The sequence below is a fragment of the Phycodurus eques genome, chromosome 4 (genome assembly GCF_024500275.1).
Source record: "Phycodurus eques isolate BA_2022a chromosome 4, UOR_Pequ_1.1, whole genome shotgun sequence".
NCBI classification, from domain to species: Eukaryota; Metazoa; Chordata; class Actinopteri; order Syngnathiformes; family Syngnathidae; genus Phycodurus; species Phycodurus eques.
The window spans coordinates 31368948-31388919 of NC_084528.1; the positions used below are offsets into that span (position 1 = coordinate 31368948).

The following is a 19972-nucleotide window of genomic DNA, read 5'->3' on the forward strand; positions in this document are numbered from 1 at the left end:
GTGGGGAATAAAAACAGAGCATGTAAGTAAAGACAAGAACTGTGAAGCGATACAGAAAATTACTTTGAGACATAAAACAGAGACACAAGGAGCTAAACTCAAAGTAACCCATTGAGAAAGACCTTTAAGAGATCCGACCTTCTCAACTCATCAGCTTTTTCAGATCTCTGCTCTCAGTTTGTGGTTTTATGGTAATCATCGCCAGTGCAAAAAATCTTAACCAGTCGGAAGAAAAAGTAGTTCTTACCAAACGCCAACCGTTTAGATAAGATCTCAATAGTCATGATAGCTTGATTTGAGAATAGATTTTATCGAGCAAAGATCTGGTACTAGAGGTATTGTTATTTCTGTATCGATCAGTAGCAGACACACCAGCATTTACTGAATTATAAGGCAAATTTTGAAAGATTTTTGGTGTTTGCTGTAAGTTCTCAAAATAACTGGGAGCAGATACATCATGTATTTTAAATGACTGTGTTTGAAGAAGAAAGAAAGCTATGACACTAACGTCAGGCAATTTCTGGCCAGATCTCATGTGCAGGCCAGAAAGCCAAAACGTCCTATGAGGATGTATCCCGTTTCCCGTCCACCACAGAAAGATACAAATTCTAATCAAGGAGCTGACATTGTTGATCTGCACGCAACCATCCTCCCTGGAGGCACGCTTTAATTACTACACAGCTTCTCGCCCCAAAGCACAGTGCTAACTATAGACATACCCCCTGTCACACTGAAACACTCCAGGCTGGCAAAACCTGCACTGCACAATATACTATGATGGAAGCGCAATAAAACATCTAAAATATGCAGTTTACTGACTTTTTAAACCTTTATCCTAAGGGTAAATATATTGTGAGAGGAGTCCATAAAAGAGTGCAGAATGTTACAAGTAGTAAATCTAGCAAGCAATGTAAAAACAGGGAAATGTTTTCATATTGCACTTTAGCCAATGAGTCTAGTAGTTTTAGACAAATGTCATCTTGCAGACGATTTATGAAGAGTGAAATGAAAATGATTTTGATTGACCCGAACGCTGTTTAGAATGTGATACCAAGCAAGAAATCTGTTTTCGATCTTTTCCTCACAGGCCCGCTGAGCGACACGACCTCAACTGAACCATCGCAAACCGATTACAGTCAGCGACTGTGCGCCGCACACCGACCGACGCCTGCAAGGGAAGAAATGCGACCCGTCGTGTTCTTTATGAGGCACCACATATGGTGCACAGTGTTTTGTTTTGTTTTGTTTTTTATTGAACCGCAAAAAAACATGACTTGGCGCGGTAGATGTGGATTGCCCTGGTCGCAGTAACTGCATTATAATAATACAAAAAGAAGAAACGAGTGAGAAATAAGGAAGAGTGTGTGGATATTTGAGAGGCTGTTGCCAACGAAAGCCCGATTTATCGACTATATCATGTCCATTTCAGCGACAGAGACTCTCCACGCTTCACTTTTTAGCCACAGGTGCATACCATCATGTATCTTAAGGCTATGTATGAATCGGTGGTGACTTGGATTCAAATCACAATGAATCACAGAATAACATCCTACTTACTTTATTTATTTATTTTTGTATTCATGTACGGCTTGGTGGCGGCCAGCTGGCTCTCGCGTCGTACCCGCAAACGTGATTATTGTCGTGAAAGACCATGTGATCCAATATGGCATTTTGGATTTTTGACTTTTTGCCGAAGCGCATACGCTGAGCAACATTTCCGTGGCGTTCGGTGGCATCGCTCAGTGTGCAGCGACCCTAATGAGGATGACATGATGTTTGTCCAAAACTGTACCTGCAGCGCTTCCTCGGCCTCCTGCAATGCAGGCTTGGCAGCTTCCAGTTTCTGCTCAGCGATGGCTTTGTCGGCCGAGATGCGCTCTAAAATGGCCTCGGCCTTGTCCTTGACTTTCTGAACCTCCACCTTCACTCGCTCAGCTGCCTGGGCTTTGACTGTCACCTCTTTCAGCACCTGTGCAAGACAAGTATTATATCGTGCAATCAAAGCGTACAAGCTCCCGTGAAAGTGAGAAAAGCTTACGTTGCTGTAAAGGTTTGTTTAAAATGAACATGCCTCTGTGAATACAACTGTATTTTTTTATTTAGTCATCAATGGAGGAAAAAGGTGACTCAATAAGCCTGTACATACAAGCTGTACAAAATGTAACGTCCTGTAATTCCAACGGAACAGGTGTATTTTGGCGGGCTACTCTATTAATTTATGTTTTTAGTAATTGTTTATGTACAACTGAATGAAATGCTCTTGGGGTAACATGCAAACATATGAGTAAAATTAACTATTAGCATATCAAGGAATAAAAAGCTTCTAAAACTCACCATGTCAGCTTTTTCATTGGCCACCTGTAATTCTTTCTCTTTCAACTCCAGCTCTTTGCTGAGTGCTGCTACTGACTCTGACGCTTCCTTCAGCTTCTGGAGGCCTGTGTTCATCCTAAATAGAAGTACCGCATTATACATAAAACTAACGTAACACTAACTACAAAGCTTAGACATGCCCGTGGCTCTGTATGACCATATGGCTCAGTCTTAATATTCATATTTTTAAAGCGTATTGAGCATGTCTACGTCAAATATATAAGAACAGAGATGATAAAAGGAAAAAGAAATTGCATATTGGTATCAATAAGATATGTATAAATAATTGTATACATAATTTGCTAACTCTATGAAAACATTTTTGGTCCTGGATTGGCTACTTGGCCAATATAAATTAATTTGTTGGCATCAGAAAGTCAATACCTATTGATCAAGCAAGCCTGTTTTTTGATAGGTTGTATATATATTTAATTGACAATCAATATATGTCAGAAACTGCTCCATGCAATAATCCTACCCTTTTATTTTCTGAACATGACTTTCTGCTTCAATAAAAAGTTCTTCAGTGGTGAGGCTTAAGAGGAAATAAATAATATATAAATATGAAGGGTATTTAACAGTGTTATTGGTTTACCTGTTGGCCAGTGTCTTAACTTCACATCTCTTTTCCTCGTAGATGTTCTTGTAGCCCTGGATGAAGGATAGGTAAGACTTGGGTGTGACGTGCATGGAGCGTCGGTATCTGCAGTCAAATTACAATACATCACTTGTAACTACAGTATTTATATTTACTCCATCGGTTTCCAAGAAGAACAATAGAAGGCAGCACATTTCAAGTATGAAAATATTTGCAATTATTTGTGTCTTCAGGACAAATTACAAAATAAAATGCATTTCATGCCAAATATATTCTTTTGTATTTGCTTGCAAAAAATGTTCATTTCATCTTCCATCCATAAAGGCTTTAAGGTGACCAATTGTCTGAAATATCGGCTCGTTGTACAAGTGTACCTCTGGAAGTAATCCACGCACTTCTCAGCCACCCCGTCCTGGAAAGCGCCCATGCATTGAACCACCTCCCGCTTGACTTGAGGTGAGCACTCAATATCAAACGCAGACACAAAGTGCTCTGAAACTGAGAAAACACACACACAGAAAATACAGCAAGAAAGCAATATAATACAGAGTACAGTGACAGAAATCTTTCAGACGATTTTGCAGTTTATTGAGCAGTGGGCGATATGATGTACAGTATGTACAGTATATCGAACAAATATTAGCTAGGAAGATATAAGCAAGCGTTTGTATGTACCTGCAACGAGAGCATCTTTAGGCCAACGTCTGAACCAGTCCATTGTGCAACCTGATATCAGTGCAGGGAATTTTAGAGCCCGGTTGCGGAACTTTTCCCCAACGGGCGAAAAGCACAGAATGACGTGAAGGTTGTGTCGAACTCGTGACATGAAGTAATCATGCAGGTTTTCGTTGGCGGGTGGGCGTCTTGGAAACTCTCGCTTCATGATCGGGACCAGATCACTGAGGATCTCATCTATTTCATCCCGAGCGAACAGGTTCGACACCTGAGGACAAAAATGTACAAGATAACTGCACTTATTTTGTGATACGGATTCTCACTTCGATGTCTCTTATCCTGTGCGTGCTTTATAACTGTACTCAAGATTAAGATTTAAAATGCAACACTTGATTTTGCTACACTTTTCCATTAACTGAATTGAACAATTTCAAAAGTAAAAAAAAAAACACATTTGCAACATTTTCTGGTCTGTGTACAGTACAACACAGGCATGTGCGCAGTCATTTTGGGGGGCAGGTGCTCAAGTCCCCAAAAAGCGCACACATCATCAACATTATTCATTCAATTATGAAAAAAAACAATAGTAAAAACAACACAGTACATATTTACCTTATAGATTTATTTCTGTTAACACAATCAACACGGTCAATAATAATAAAAAAAACTATTAAAAAAAGATGTGAAGGGATAGTGGATATAAAAAGTCGACACACCCATTTTCAAATTACAGGTTTTTGTAAGATACAAAAATGAGACCAAGCTAAATTATTTATCGGACTCTTTCAACAGTTAACCCACAACCTCCATAATTCAACTGGAAACATAAGCAACTGAGATCATGTGTTTTCACAAGTGCACACACCCTCAATAAATGGGGATGTGTCTGTGTTCAGAATTAAGCAATCACATTCAAATTCATGTTAGACATGAATTCATTCATGATGACAGCGAGGGTCATTTCCTTATTTATGTATTTTGAAGCAAAAAGGCCCCTTTTTTCATCCAGGGCAAAGGGGCAAGTGCTTGAGCACTTAGCAGAGGTGGTACTCCTGCTTTTTGCACCTTTTCACTACATGCTCACTAATGAGATACAGCATGTGTCTGTGTGTGCGTGTGTCGGTGTGTGTGTGTTGTACATCTCACATACAAGCTGCTGGCAACAACTGCAACAAAGCTAGTGAGCCTATGTAGACCAGCATTGTTCACCTCCCTTTTGCCTCTCACCATCACCTTTATCATCTCTCTCACACACATCCCATCAAATTCCAGGTTCCACTGGAGAGGGAAAGTGTAAAAACAGTAAAATCACCCAAATAATAATATTCCTTGAATTAGTCCTTGCTGAAAGCAGCTCCATAGTTACTCGAGATTTTGCACCGGAGACTGTGGTCGTGTGTAAATGACAGTACCACAAATAGGGACAGTTAATTCCGATATAAATGTGCATTGAAATTGTCTGGTTTCTCGCTATGTACATGTGACTATGTACCACCTGAAAATCAGTAGTGTATTTTTTTTAATTTTATTTATTTATTTTGCATAAATCTGCTCACTGTCAAATACACCAGCTAAATGGTGTTTATATAATACATTTGCGCTTGGCTGAGGTAACGGGGATCTAAAGATGTGAGGCAAAGAAGATCGTTTTGAACTTGTTAGTGGGAATGGAGTGGACAAGCAAGAAAACAAAGAGTAGAGAACCAGATGATGAGAGGTAAATTAACTATAACAGAGGAGGGGGGGGGGGGTATAAGATATGGATGAGAGAGCAGAGAAGTGCTCTGGAAATGCATTTTTGTTTGTTTTTAACTTTTCAACTCATGAAAAGAACTGTACGCATTACAGGGAGGAGGGAGGAGTGCTGGGCACAGAATCAGACAAATGTGTTGACGGAGGCACTTGACATTGAAACTAGCTGCTGTTTTTTGCTGCTGAACGGGGGGGGGGTAAAATAGTTATTTGGCATTTGCGACTGACGTCATTACTGCAGATCCTGCTCCCCCCTTTCTCAAAGCAACATGCTCTCAGTAAATTGTGCAAAATATGTGCTAGCTGTACAATTGTATGCTAAAATGGCTGCCACTGTGCAAGAATGCCCCTTTACTTTTCAAGTATGCCCCATTGCACAAAGTAAGGTCCATCTTTCAAAAAGCTTGCTCCTCACCTCTCCAGATGACAAAAGGTTGTTCATGTATTCAAGGAAGGACTCTTCTTTGATTTCGTTGTCAGTGAAGAGGAAGCTGAGGCCTTTTCCAAGCAGGCCCGCAGTCCTGTACACACCCTTTAGGTCCTCCATCAAGTTGGTTGTGTTGTAGGAGCTGGAAAAAAAACCATCAGCACAGTACTAAAAACATAAATACAGGTGCATCTCAATACATTAGATGATTGTGGAAAGTGTCATTTATTTCAATAGTTCAATTTCAAAAGAGATACTCGTATATTCTATTGATTCATTCAGCACATAAGTAAACATGTCAAGTCTTTAATTGTTTTAATTTTAATGATGATGTCTTGCAGCTAATAAAAGCCCAAATTCAAGATCTCAAATTAGATGATTGTATCATATGTTAATCATCTTTTTATTACTTTTTATGATCCTTTAAATGAAATTTCAAAGGCTGCTTCAGTAGCCTCCACAATCATGGCGACATGACTGTTGTTCAGAAGACCGCCACTGGCACCTTCCACAAGGGTTGCAATCCACCCAAAAATGTTCTGTATCCGATCACATTCGGATACAGGACTCTGAGAACAACTTGTGTGCAATGAAAAAAAGGACTGTGAGGCAAAACCCATTCCGAAAATTTAGGGGACCATTGTAGCAGGTTTGTGCAGCGAGGCAGAAGTCAGTTCATCAAGATCCACTGCGCAAAAGACATGTGAAGGAATTTGGTTAAGTGTTGAGCCACTCCTGAACCTCAGACAGCATCAGAACCGTTTCATCTGGGCTGAGGAGAAAAACTGGACTTTTGTTCAGTGGTCCTATTTTCAGATGAAAGTAAATTAGCCATTACATTTGTGAATCAAAGACCCACTGTTTTCTGAAATCCAAAGTCAAAGCGGGTGTTCACCAGTAAAAGTTAAATAACTTAATACTTCCTTCTGCTGGCAAGCTTTAGAGAGTTGCTCATTTCATGACCACACTGCCAAAAACAACCAAAGTCGTGGTAAATCGCCACAATACTCCTGTGCTTGATTGGCTAGCAAACTCTCCAGACTGGAACGGGGTATTGCCAAGAGAAAGCTAAGAGACACGAGAGCAAATGACGCAGACGAGCTGAAGGCCGCTGAGCTTCTTTCTAGAACACCTCAGCAGTGTCACAGCCTGATCACGTCCATGCTACATCATATTGCTGCAGTCATTCATGCAAAACGGGGCGCCACCTAAATATTGACTGCGTATGAATGAACATACGTTTCAGAGGGAAAACATATCTATATTTTAAAAAAAAACAAAAAACATCATCATTGGGTGTTGGAGATGGTGATTTCCCCCCCCCCCCCCCCAGTTATAATCATTATCATTATAAGGAATCAAATCAATGATGAAATATTTCACTTTGTGTGCATTGATTCCATCTATACCGCAAGTAATTTTTTCAAATTGAACTACTGAGGGAAATTTCATTTTCAATTCGTTAAGATGTATCTGTATATCTTCGGCCATATATATATATATATAGGTTTGGCATGTTTTACTGCGAGCGCTCAAATGTAAATCAGTGTTTGTGTTGAGATGGCCTCAAATATGGTATATGTGTAATTTCTTTGTTTGTTTGTTTGTTTTTTATTTTTGAAATTTAAGAGGTAGGAATCTTAATCAAGTAGCAGCCAGTGTGCTGGAAATAACAAATTAGCATTTTCACATTGGCGGGGCTGCTAAAGTTTCTGCTTGCATGTTTTGTGTTGTTTTGTTTTGGGGCTTTTTTTGTGTGTTTGCTTGGTTTTTTTGTCTGTCCGCTTGTAATTGCTTGTATGAGAATTTTGATGAAGAACAGAGACGATATGAAATAACAACTCAGAGAGGGAGTTGGTGAGAAAAGAAAAAAATAAACACGCATACAAAGCGAAAAAAGAACAAAAGCATTTTTAATGACACACAGGAAGAGAAAGAGTGACAGGAATGATGAGAAAGAAGGGAAGACGGGAACTTTTGGAGAAAAGCTATTGACTTTCTGGTTTGCCCCGCAGGGGCCAAAAGGAAGGAGCACAAGAGCCCTTCATTATAATACCAAGTAGCCCAACTTAACTCTACAAGGAGAACTACAAAGGAAATCTGACGGTGACAAATGCACATGGGGGGAAAGAGAAGACAGATATTCAGGGCAGGAGTAGGCAGTGGTGGCATCGAACAATGAGGCAAGAGGGAGAAAGCACAGACAAATGACGCAGTTTGAAGAGGGTGGATTTTTACTCAACCTCCAATAAAAGGAAAAAGCCTCACAGGACACGATGGAATTGTTCCACAGAGAAAGCAACAGCAAGGTTTGGAAGACTTTGGACAAATACATCAGTTCTCAATTTCTTGAGAGTCTAACTTCGAATCCAATCTTGTATATCAGCTCCGCAATGATGTAACTTCAATTCCATTGTCACATTCAACAAAAAGAAGTCGGCGATCTTCACACGACTCGGAATTGCGTGGTAAATTGTCCATAGGTGTGAATGGCTGTTGCGATATAGCAGTGTTTCAAAGTTTTTGTATTACTAATGTTGTTACTTAATTGCTATCTACAGAGAACTACATGCTTTTTCAGAACAAAAAAGAAAGCACCTCACCGTATGATTCAAAGCAGTTCTGCTGCGCTCAGTCATAAAAGTGTGCATTTTTATCCTTGTCAAATGCTCGCTACAGTTCTCCATGGACGTGTACGTGTAACAAAGTAATAGTACCGTGTCAGAGTGATCTGGAAAATCTCGTATCCGGCGATGAATGAGGCCAGTCTGGTCAAGCTCTGTTTTCCTGAACCTCCAACACCAACCAACAAGGCATTCCCTCCAGGTGTCCGGATTATCCTTGAGACCTTGCACGAACAAAAACAAAAACACACACACAATTACATTTGCTTTTACACACCTTACCGGCCAAAAAGAAAAGAAAAGAGTGCTATGGCAGACGTTGTACCTCAAAGTGCAAATATCAGCACACTTCATACACTTTGGGATTCAAATCACGTAAGCAGATAAGTGCTTCCATGAAATTAAACGCAACGCGTTCCAACTCTTCAGTCAACGACCGAAGACGACCGGTACGGATCAGACGGGTGCCCGTGTGACTAATGTCTGTGTCGTGTAGGCCTTTGTTACCTTGACCAAATGTATCATTGCGTCCTGAAAGAAGACCATGTCCATGCCAGTGCCCCTGACACTGTCATTGTAACGACCCAGGAAAATGTTCAGTCTGCCCTTTAAGCTCTCAAATGTCTCAACGGCCTCGTACACTTTGGGTAAATCCACATCAGAATCTTCCGGCTGCTCTCCTGTCATGACAATGTTCCACATTAGGACCACCACAATATAGAAGTCCAAATTGTCTTGCGGTCATGTTATGTTACCTGCTGCTTCAGGTGTGTCTCGCAGAAAGTCAACAAAGTATCGGTCCACGCCCAGGTCCACAATCGTCTTGTGCTTCTCGCCAAGAGTGTCCTCTACCAGGTTTGCCAAAGCCTGGTCAAACCACTCCACTTCTTCAGGCAGGATGAATCTGTCAGCTATCACACGTTTGCATTCGTGCTTCCACAGAGCCAGTAACACCTGAAAAACGATTCATGACTGAAATAAATAAAGCCTCACTCGGGGGATGTCGACAGGCTCTCAGCCGGAAATGAATGTTGCTAATTAAGGCCAATAAATTAGGGAACTCTGCCGCTAAAATGGAATAAAAAAATATTTGATTAGCGCTACTATCCAGTACTGTATTGCATATATTAATAGCCAGAGAAAATAGAGACACCTGTTAGTAAAATATGTTTAGTCATGTTTCCTGAGGCCTTTTTGGAGAAAAATAAATCCTCTCACCTGGGTGGAGTTGACCACCTGTGCGCTGGTATTAAGCAAGCCTTGCCAGACCCTGGAGAGATCCCGAAGGTTGAAGATGTAATGGAACTTGGCAGGAGTTGGAAGCATTTTAACCTTTGTCAGCTGCCAAAGCTGGCGAGTCATGGACACCAGAAAGGGCACCGTGCTTCCGACGTCATCAGCAAAACCGCGATGTGCACAGAAGTAGCCTTGACCAATCACACCTGCACGAACACGTTGATGACATAAAGTGACTAACAAAGTACAAGTCACGCTTTGTGAATGCATCAGAAAATATGTCAATATATTTGTAATGTTTCAATGCATACAAATTCTACTTTGAGTGGTTGTATGATTACCAAAGATCTTGTCGATGGAGGAATTGGAGGGCAGTGTGCAATTAAATATGGAAAACTGTCTCTTGAGTCTTTGTGGGATATCATTGCGGCCTCCTCCCGGATGGATCATGGCTGCGAGGAACTGGACGTCAATAATAGCGGTGAATTCTCCTGGTTTTTCCAGATTGAAGAACCCATTCTGGTCCATCAGCTGACGGACAATCTCATTTGTCACCTGTGTCCAAAACAAAAATTAGAGTGGTGATTTGGGCTCATTTCGTTTGTTTTTAATGCAGTAATGTTACTTTAATACCAAACCTGATCACCCCACTCGTTGATGACAGGCATGTTGATATCATCGATGAAGACTGACATTTTTTTCCCAGCCGGGGGTCCATAAGTGCTACCCATCCTTTTATCCACATAACTCTCAATAGTTCTCTTAAAAAGAAAGAAGGGGAAACAATTTAGAGAAGACAACAAAAAAACACTGTAGATATGATAAACAAATAAAAAGAAAACTTCTTAAAAGTGCTGCTGCGGGATATAATCCATCACGACGGCCTGATCAATATATGCTAAGTCATGGACAGGGACAACACTATGGTCTCACCTTCAGCCAGGACACTGTCATTCAGGCACATTAATCAATATTACTTTACATGCGGCAGACGAAATCATCTTAAATCTAACGTGCTCACTTTAACGGAAAACAGATGTTGAGCCTAAAGCATTGAACATGGTTGGATGAAGCTAAAGACACAAAACATGCAGCAGAAGACTAAAATCATTCAAGTCAAAGGAGCGGGATGGTTGGACTTCACCTGGAATATGAGTGGAGTGGTGGCAGAGGAAAAGTTGAGAGTCTTTCCCATGTGTGTGTCAGGATGGAGCTTTGACATGTAGCCCTTAATCATTACTGTCTTGGCTGTTCCTTGCTCTCCAATCAGCAAAACAGCCTTTAAAAAATAAATATGTTGCAGTGTTAGGAATTTGGTGAGTTTTACAACATGTTTTATTGTACCCCGTATCCTGAGGATGCTTTCATGCATATGAACCACTGCTGACTCCGCACTTCTGGACTGCGGAGTGTGGCAAAAAAAAAAAAACAGAACTGGCTTCGTGTTGCCGTGATGACCAGGGGCAGAGCCGTTTGGACCCCAAATATGAATTTTACTTTCAAAAAAAAAAAAAGAAAACGTAAATCGACCCATTGTTGACATAAAGAATAGGAAACATGTCATTTCGTGTTATTAAACATCACCTTGCCCTGCTTGGCGATGGTCTGTATCAGGAAGTCAGTTCGAACATTGTCCACATTGGGCACCAAGATGGAGCTGTACTCTGGGGTCGGCTCTGCTGGATAAACATATGCCTCCACTCGGGTGCGCCAGTGGACCCACTGACCTACGACAAAATGAAGGAACAACACGCAGCAGTTACCTACAAAAAAAACAAGAACAAATCAAAAGGGACACAGCACGGTGCCTGGTGGTTAGCATGACTGCCTCACAGTTTCGAGGTCCCCGGTTCGACTGATAAATGTATGTTTTGCTTTGTTTTGTTTTTTTCTTTACTGCGCTCACACCTACCATCTGTTGTGACATGGTAGTCGAACATGGTGTCCTCACTGTCAGGAGGGATCTCAGGCAAGTTTAGATGCATACTGTCATTTCCTCGTAGCCACGTCTCCATTTTCTTGCGGTTCTCTAGTTCAAGGACAGCTCCTGCGCTCCACATCATGGCGAATGCGTACAGGCGCTCCAAGTGCTCTCCAGATAAGTCCGCACACTGTTCCTGTGAGGTAACATCATTACTGAATTATTTTCATCTACAAGAAGGGTGAACGACGATCATGATTCAAGCAACAATGTGCATTCACTGGTCTTTTGTTAAAATAGCAAAATGTTATCGATAGTACGTTGGTTGATCGTAGCACAAAGTAGCAGTTTTGACTGCAACAGTGACGTCACATTGCGTACTAAGCAGTCAAATGTAGCGTACGTGCATCGGCCTAATAATGATTTTTCAGGTAGTAGACAGTGTGTACTATGCTTGTACAAAGTGTAAAGACAGATTTAAGATATAATGTTATACGGTCATTTCTGTTTATCTTCATGTGTATTTGTTGGTTTGGCTTTACTTGCTTCTTTAACATATTAATGTTCAACTTCATATCTGGAGAGGCAGCACTTAGCATGAAAAACAAATTTTGCTTTGAATATACAATCCGGTATTTGCGCAACCTCCTTCCGTGTTCCACAAAACGGGTCTAAGCACTTCCTCCTGGTTCGGGTGAATGGCAAAGTGCGGACCCACCAAAAATGACAATATTCGATGTTTAGGCTATGTTCTTCTTTACATTTATCATAACATATTCATATAAACAAATGATACGCATATTTAACTTTTGTCCCAAGACACCAGCCATAAAAAAAATGAACAAAATAATGGGTTTTTTTTCGCAAATTCGGCTATAAACCATCATGTCATCAAACCATAGTCATGCAGGCTCTGGTCATGTGATGTTCCGCATCTAGCGGATTGTACTAAAGTGTGACTAAAATATTAAACGCAACTTCATGCATCCTTTGCATTGTTTTACTCTAAAGAGGGAAAAAATAACATTTACATACACATGGGGAGTTCCTCAGTTGTTCTCTACATTTTTTTAAATCAACACTTTAAAGACGACTTTTGGAATGTAAAAAGGAATACGTGTATAATGAGGACCTTGTCCCCTGATTCCAAACTTCGAGGAAAATCAAGCCCACCTTTGTTGGTATGAGTCCCTGCAGGATGTTGATGCACTGCATGATGACAAAAGCCTCCAGCAGCTCTATTTTGAACTCAAGTGACTGTACGCAGAAGCGGTAGAGTTTAGTGAAGGAGGAAGAGAAGAGGCCCCTCAGAACCGCTACCTCCTGGGGGCAGCGTTTTTTCAACCACCCCTGGAAACACAAGCAAGAATGTTAGTTTTCACACAAAACAACATGCTTCCCCTGTATTTTATGAGTAACACTGTATGTGTAAATGTTATTTCGATATTGGATTTCATTGCAGTTCATACTATGACCAACACCATGGTCATTTTCCGGTTCTGAAATAAACAAAACCTATTTCGTTCCTTTATTCACCTCCAATATTGGGCTCCAGCTCAGCACGGAAGAGCTCATGAACACCATGCCGTTGCGTGATACGGTGGCTGGTGAGGCGTTGTCGATGTTATGCGGCTCAAACGCCACCTTACAGTTGGGTGCCATCGGTATGCGGTCTCCATTTGCCAAAGTAAGAGTTCGGTTGTCATCCAAGACCGAGTTAAGATTCTCGATCCAGATGGCATCAACTGGTCCATCTAGGACGATCCAAATGTGTTCTCCTGAAATGTTTTAAAATAATATTTACTTTTGATTGAAATTTGATTGTTTTAGATTTTTTATTTTTTTTTAAATTAATTGAATTAGGAGATATTTGGTGCATCGAAAGGATGGGAGCACAATTATCATGTAAGTTTGCAATAAAAAAAAAAAAAAAGAAATCAGTAGCTGCGTTGACTTTTATAGCATGCGTCCACATGCATCTTCTTGTGCCGTGAGCAGCAAGCGGCACATAAAAGGTGCGCACAATGAAAGCAAACACATACGCTGTAAAGTCACACCAGTGTATGCATGCATCTTTAATGAACACCCGAGGAACATAAAACAATCTCTCTCTAGCGTGGCACGCTTGGAGTGCAAGGATGTCCGTGGGCAATTTCACTAATAATACAACGTTGCTAGGATTTCACACAAATCCCAAAGAAAAAAAGACAAGGACCCCAATGAACCATGTGAGGAATCAGTTCTGAGCTCTCCAGGGACCCCCTTTCATTCTCTTTCCTTCATGTTACAAAGCAGTTCTGAGCCCATACTCTCTGTGCTCCATTGAAAACAACCACTAACTGCTTATCCTCCTATAGAATACAAGATGTGTCATAACATTTCCAGGACTGGTGTCACAAGAGATTTATTTAAAACACAAACTACGAGTTTTTCCCTTCAGTGTGGGCCAGACGATCGGCCTGCACTTGTACAAAAAAAGATCCTGCAGTGTTTGCAGTGGGCGAGAAGAGGCGAGAGCTGTGGCAGGGCAACCCGCGGCTGCTTCACAGTTTCAACAAGCCTGCTCACAATGCCCTGAGCATCTGACAGTTCGCTGCGCTGGACCAACCTTCCAACTCACCCGACCTGGCTCTGTGGGATTTTTTTCCCCTTTACCAAACTCAAGGGGGTCATCAAGGGGATTCGTTCTTAGGACATGGACAACATCAAGCTGGCCGGGACACTGGGGCTTCCAGGAGTACATGAAGGTGTAGCAGAGAAGGCTGGAAAAGTAAACTCCGGGGGATTTAGTTCAAAGGTGAAAACGTGTGGTTTGATTTTCAAATACATCTTTTGTGACACACCTCATACATCAACAGTACTACAGGTTACATACGTTTATGGTAAACTACCACCATGTCTAACAATATTTTAAAGTTACTATGAGTAAGGGAGTGGGCGTTAAACCATAATGATATTCTAGTAATCCATTACAAAAATAAAAAGTAAAGAAGTCTCATAATGTGCTTCCGTTGTCGAGTTTTGCAAAATTGCAGTGGCTACAACAGGATTAAATTCTTACTCAGTACGTTGATTTAGATAATTCCGTTTCAGTTTCTTTTGAATGTGTAAAACATAGAATAAAGAAATAAACATATCATATTTGAGAACAGATTACAATCTATACATAATCAATATTTTCCATACCTGAGTGAAAATCATGTGTTCAAATGTTTAAATGTTGCATTCATTGTCTGCAATTCGACATCCACATTTTTCATAATGTTATATTGTGCAGGTTAGTACAATATAGGATAATATCGTTTTTATGCTGTCCCAAACAATTATACAATTCCTGACCTTTCTTTGCCCTCAGTGTTTTCCTCCAGAGGGTTGAGAAGATGCCATCCGTCCAATCGTTTGTAGCCACATCAAGTCGACCAAACATCTGAGGTGCGGTGATGGCTTTGGGGTTCATGCGCATCTCCCTGTGAGGTTGGCCACATTCTAGGAGAGGAAGGTCAGGCTCATATGCATGTGAAGAGCTCGTTTCCCAAAATTTGTAGGTCTGGGTCAATGCTTTCTTTCTCAGATTTATCAAACTTGATTTAGATTTATTTGTATGTTGGCCTCCTACCCGTCATCGCTCTCATCAGTGTCTGGATACAAGTTGTCTTTCCTGCCCCGCTGGGCCCTAGGGCCATCATGCCATGCCGGACCCTCTGAGTCTCAAATAGCTGAATGACTTTCAGTTTCCAGGGTTGGTGACAGATCAGACCTGCATCTTCAACCTGAAAAGGAAAATTTGTCATTTTGACCTATGTTTCTCTCTCTGAGATCCAAGAGCAAAAACTAAAAAATACTAAATATAATATACAGTTAAAAAGAATATCAATCGAGCTGTGGTCGTCAGGATAAATGTAAATGTGAATCTGAGTATCATCCGCATAACTGTGAAAATGTATTCTGTCTCCTGATGACGTCACCAAGTGGCAGCATGGACAAATTAAAAAGTGGTGGACCTAAAATTGAACCTTGGACAACACCACAAGCCAACCTGTGTCCTCCTGTCAAGGAGTCTTTACCCACGGGGACATAAAATTCTCTAATTTGTCAGCTCTGCGCCGTCTAAATTATTTCTCTTCAGAATGGGCCTGACAATGGCTGTCTTGAAAAAGCATTCTTAGCCATAAAACAGGTGGTTAGTAATGAGCTACACTTAACGGCGTTATTAAGATTACTTGAGTACGTTTCGGGATAAATTGTACTTGCTAGAGCGGTTTTAATACAAAATGTTTTTTTGGTTCAGAAGAATAAATACTTGTACTTCATTACATTGAGCTACATTCTGCTCACTACTTGTATGAAAAGCATTCACACAACAATATTGTATGTTTTTAAACGTATTGCCCCGTATCTTACGTTCCCTTTTCTCTTGATGAACACTACTGTTCACCATCATATGTGTTTAAGTGTGACACAAAATATACATATATATTTTTCTTCATCCTCATACTGTCTCACTGTCTTTTTGTGGCATAGCACCCCCTTGTTCAGAGGCAGAAACTCCTTTCTACCTGTTTGTCAATGGCTGCCTCGAGTTCAGGGTAGCCTGCTTTATCAAGATGAATGCCTGGGAAGAGGTCGTCAATCAAGCTCAGGAAGAGTGGCTCATCTTCATCGATCTAACAAATATATTCAAGTGTAGATTGAATGGACTCAAAATTAAACTTCTGAGGGTTATATAATTTAATACATTTAATCAGTCAGACTGACCAGTTTTGAGAGATTCATGTCCCTGAGGACCCTCATGACGATGGTAGACTCAGTGTCGCCGGGGTTGGCCCGTTTGGCTGCTCCCAGAGTTCGCAACACGGAGAGAATGTTCCGCAAGCCAAAATCGTAGTGAACCTGTATAATTTAGTCAGCAATGTAAACTCAGCTATTTCTTATCACTGCAGTAGCAAACGTGTTTCTTACACTTAACAATTTGTTTTGCCTCAAAGATTGTCTTGAAAGCCAATTCTAGAAAATAGTAGAAACCTTGATGCCTCATTTCCATGCATGGATTGTAAAAGTCAAAACACAAATTCACAGTAATTCAATTAGGTTGATGCTCAGGTGTTCAAGCAGCCAATGCGGAATTTAGTGTGAGAGGCACGATGGCTGCATTTAAGATGCATTGGAAAGGCACTCCCATGTTCCCACAGAGGTTCCACCGAGGCTGTATTGAATCTTCTAATTGTATTGTAAACATATAAAAGCTGTGCAGATCCCTTGCAGTTATTCTCGATTATTCACAGATAATCATGCAATCAATGTGATTAATAGCCCGGACTGGTGTAATTAAAGTCCAGATAACAACAGTTAGCTAGTTGTGTGAAAGTTCAGAGCTCGACCGTTGTTTACCTGCTTGGAGAGCTGCTCTTCGCAGAGCTTGTAGAGAGTGAAGAATTTCCGAGCCAGCTCCATATTGTCAATGAAGCCGCAGCTGGCTAGCTTCACTCTGATGATAATTTGACGGTCAGGAACCATCATGGCCACAGAGCGAAAGTTGATCTTGAGGTTTTCTGGGAGTTCTTGTCGCCCTGCGTAACCTGGGTTCTGAATACCAAGGTAAGACAAGTTATCATACAGACATGAATGAGTACACGCACTTTGAAAAGTCAGCTCTTTATCTATTTCTCAGCTAATACCAGAACAATTACAGTTTACGAATTTTAGTGAAACTCATTAAACTCGCCTGTGGCCGTGGCTATAAGCTTTTGGTTTGTTACAGTTTCATTGGTGTGGACTCATTTTTAAAACACTGCAACATTATACGACTCTAATTTGCAATCAATGGTCGACGTTAGTGGGAGTATTTTGTACTACTACTGTACATGACACCGTAGAAAATATGAATTCTACGTTTCCAAATAATCTATTGGGGTGTACTCGTTTATTTCATCCACTGGAATTGCGTATGCCATAAAACACATTTGATTTCTTAACTTCAATGCTGAATAACAATTGTTGATTTCGACAACATTTGCAGATCAGAGATGAGTGTAAGGCAACAATTGTGCAAATGTGCTTATGAGTGAGAAACAGTACAATATTTTAAAAGAGTAGCGTTGACCCCTGATACAACTGAGTTTGAAAAAATAGGCATATCTATAAGTGCCAGATCTGGTCAAAATGGGCCAAAATCTGCGGACAAATAGATGTACTCGCCTCACAGTGTTCTTTGCTTCATTTAAAAAAGAAAAAAAGAAATAAATAAAATGTCACGACGCGGCACGGTTGGCGACAGGTTAGCAAATCTGCCTCACAGTTCTGAGGACCGGGGTTCAATCACCGGCCCCGCCTGTGTGGAGTTTGCATGTTCTCCCCGTGCCTGCGTGAGTTTTCTCCAGGCACTCCGGTTTCCTCCCACATCCCAAAAACATGCGTGGTAGGTTCATTGAAGACTCTAAATTGCCCGTAGGTGTGAATGCGAGTGCGAATGGTTGTTTGTTTATGTGTGCCCTGCGATTGGCTGGCGACCAGTTCCGGGTGTACTCCGCCTCTCGCCCCAACATAGCGGGGATAGGCTCCAGCATGCCGGCGACCCACGTGAGGATAAAGCGGTGGAGGAAATAAAAAAAGGTCACGGGTTCAGCCAACCAAATCCCTATGGAAACACTGCAGAATCCTTTTTCCATCGACCCAGCCTTGAATTAACCCCTTTGTGCATATGAACACACACATAATAACAAGTATATGCGCGCAAGTGCACAGGAGTACACACAAGATTAAATACAATTAGGAAACGATCTCTGACCTAGTGAGAATAATCCCACTGCTCTCTTTTTAATGACTTCATTTGGGATATTTTAAGTGTGCCAAGAAGAACAATAATCTGTGAATAAAGAGTATGCCGATTCTCGTAATACCGATAAACAGTAAAACTCCTGCACAATATTTAATAACACGTTTCTCAAAAATGAATTCTCCCATATTGGTGTGGAGGTGCCAAATGTGAGGCCAGGTTTGAAAACAGTCATTAATACAGAAAATGACCTGGGTTCCGTATTTGTATGACACTGACCATTGTTAGAAAGATGCCAAATTCCGAATTCATCTCCACATTTTCTCCATCAGTGAAGACAAAGTTTTTTCGTCTTTCTTTCTTGCAGGTAAGCACAATTGAAATCTGCTGGGCTGCCACAGACAGGACGGGAAGGTCAATGCGGTTGAATTCGTCAAAACATCCCCAGGAACCAGACTGAGCAAGACCTGCGAATCATACACAGACCACGAACAGATTAGTTTGCTTTAAATAAAGTGACGGCACAACCCATTATCTTTTGTAGTCAAAACCGAACACCGAAGCACTGTTAGCCATTAGCATACTTGCTCCTACTTACCCTTGAATATTCTTCCCAGACCTCTGAAGTCCATCTGGTCCGAACAGTTGAAGACCACCACGTACTTCCCCAGACAGCGACCCATATCTTTAATGGTCTCTGTTTTACCTAAAACAACAGAACAAGTTTTTCCAAGAAAAGAGACATTCGTTGATTTTTAGGCTACACCTACTGAAAATAAGAGTCATCGTCCCGCCACTGTGTATGTGTATATTCTCGCTGCCGTCAATGTAACTTTTGTGGATGACTCGTTCAACTCCTTTTGAGACGAGTTGCTGAATTCGTCAAATGTGAACGGTTTCATCCATCCAACCATTTTCTGAACCGCTTATGCTTGTGAAAATCCCCAAACGTTCAGGGTGTTTCTCTTACCTGTTCCTGCAGGGCCAGCAGGTGCTCCACCCATACTCATACAGAGAGCCTGGGCAAGAGTGATGTAGCACCTACGTCACATATGTGGACATAGAACAGGCTGTTACATTCACACATTAATACGGTAAAATTATTCTTTACGCTGCCTTGAAAAAGTATTCAACCCCTTGGCTTTTTTTTTTAACCTTTTTTGTTATGGATCTGTACAAAATAGTCAAAGTTTTGAAGTGAAATGAGAAATACAAATAGAACAGATGTTTTTAATTTAAAAAAAAAGGGGGGAAATTGGCACACAATCTAAATCTTTGATGAATCCCCAAATGCAAATAACATGGCAGTGCCACTAACCTGCCCAGGGAGGGCTGCCCACCAAAACCTTGGGACCAGGCAAGGGGGGCATTAATCAAAGAGGCACCAAAGAGATCAAAAGTAACCCTGGAGAAGCTGCAGTTTCCCAGCAGACGCGGGAGTATCTGTCCATAGGACCACAACAAACAGGGGCCGTTTTCTTTGAATTGGGCAGCATTCTCTGAGAAATGTTGGCTTCTTTGGAGCAAGACTGGCCTTATAATTGTATGCAACACTTTTTTTTTGTTAATGTCCTCTAGAACAAATCCAAAAACT

At 41.1% G+C, this 19972-nt stretch overlaps 1 protein-coding gene across 2 annotated transcripts in view; it reads right to left on the bottom strand.

The window, feature by feature from the left end:
- dnah5 (dynein, axonemal, heavy chain 5) overlaps positions 1-19972 on the bottom strand; it is a 53719-nt gene that overhangs the window by 8762 nt on the left and 24985 nt on the right. The window contains exons 41-65 of one of the 2 annotated variants that reach the window (XM_061675231.1): positions 19349-19419; positions 18977-19084; positions 18658-18845; positions 16995-17189; positions 16362-16496; positions 16163-16270; positions 15223-15376; positions 14946-15092; positions 13143-13384; positions 12780-12956; positions 11598-11802; positions 11270-11412; positions 10830-10964; positions 10324-10446; positions 10027-10240; positions 9668-9891; positions 9205-9403; positions 8957-9129; positions 8543-8673; positions 5814-5967; positions 3647-3914; positions 3346-3469; positions 2969-3076; positions 2335-2449; positions 1793-1969 (exon numbers count right to left, since the gene is read on the bottom strand). In XM_061675231.1, the coding sequence (XP_061531215.1) occupies positions 1793-1969; positions 2335-2449; positions 2969-3076; positions 3346-3469; positions 3647-3914; positions 5814-5967; positions 8543-8673; positions 8957-9129; positions 9205-9403; positions 9668-9891; positions 10027-10240; positions 10324-10446; positions 10830-10964; positions 11270-11412; positions 11598-11802; positions 12780-12956; positions 13143-13384; positions 14946-15092; positions 15223-15376; positions 16163-16270; positions 16362-16496; positions 16995-17189; positions 18658-18845; positions 18977-19084; positions 19349-19419 (4018 nt within the window). The remainder of the gene's footprint in view (positions 1-1792; positions 1970-2334; positions 2450-2968; positions 3077-3345; positions 3470-3646; positions 3915-5813; positions 5968-8542; positions 8674-8956; positions 9130-9204; positions 9404-9667; positions 9892-10026; positions 10241-10323; positions 10447-10829; positions 10965-11269; positions 11413-11597; positions 11803-12779; positions 12957-13142; positions 13385-14945; positions 15093-15222; positions 15377-16162; positions 16271-16361; positions 16497-16994; positions 17190-18657; positions 18846-18976; positions 19085-19348; positions 19420-19972) is intronic. The other variant, XM_061675232.1, reaches the window with a different exon arrangement.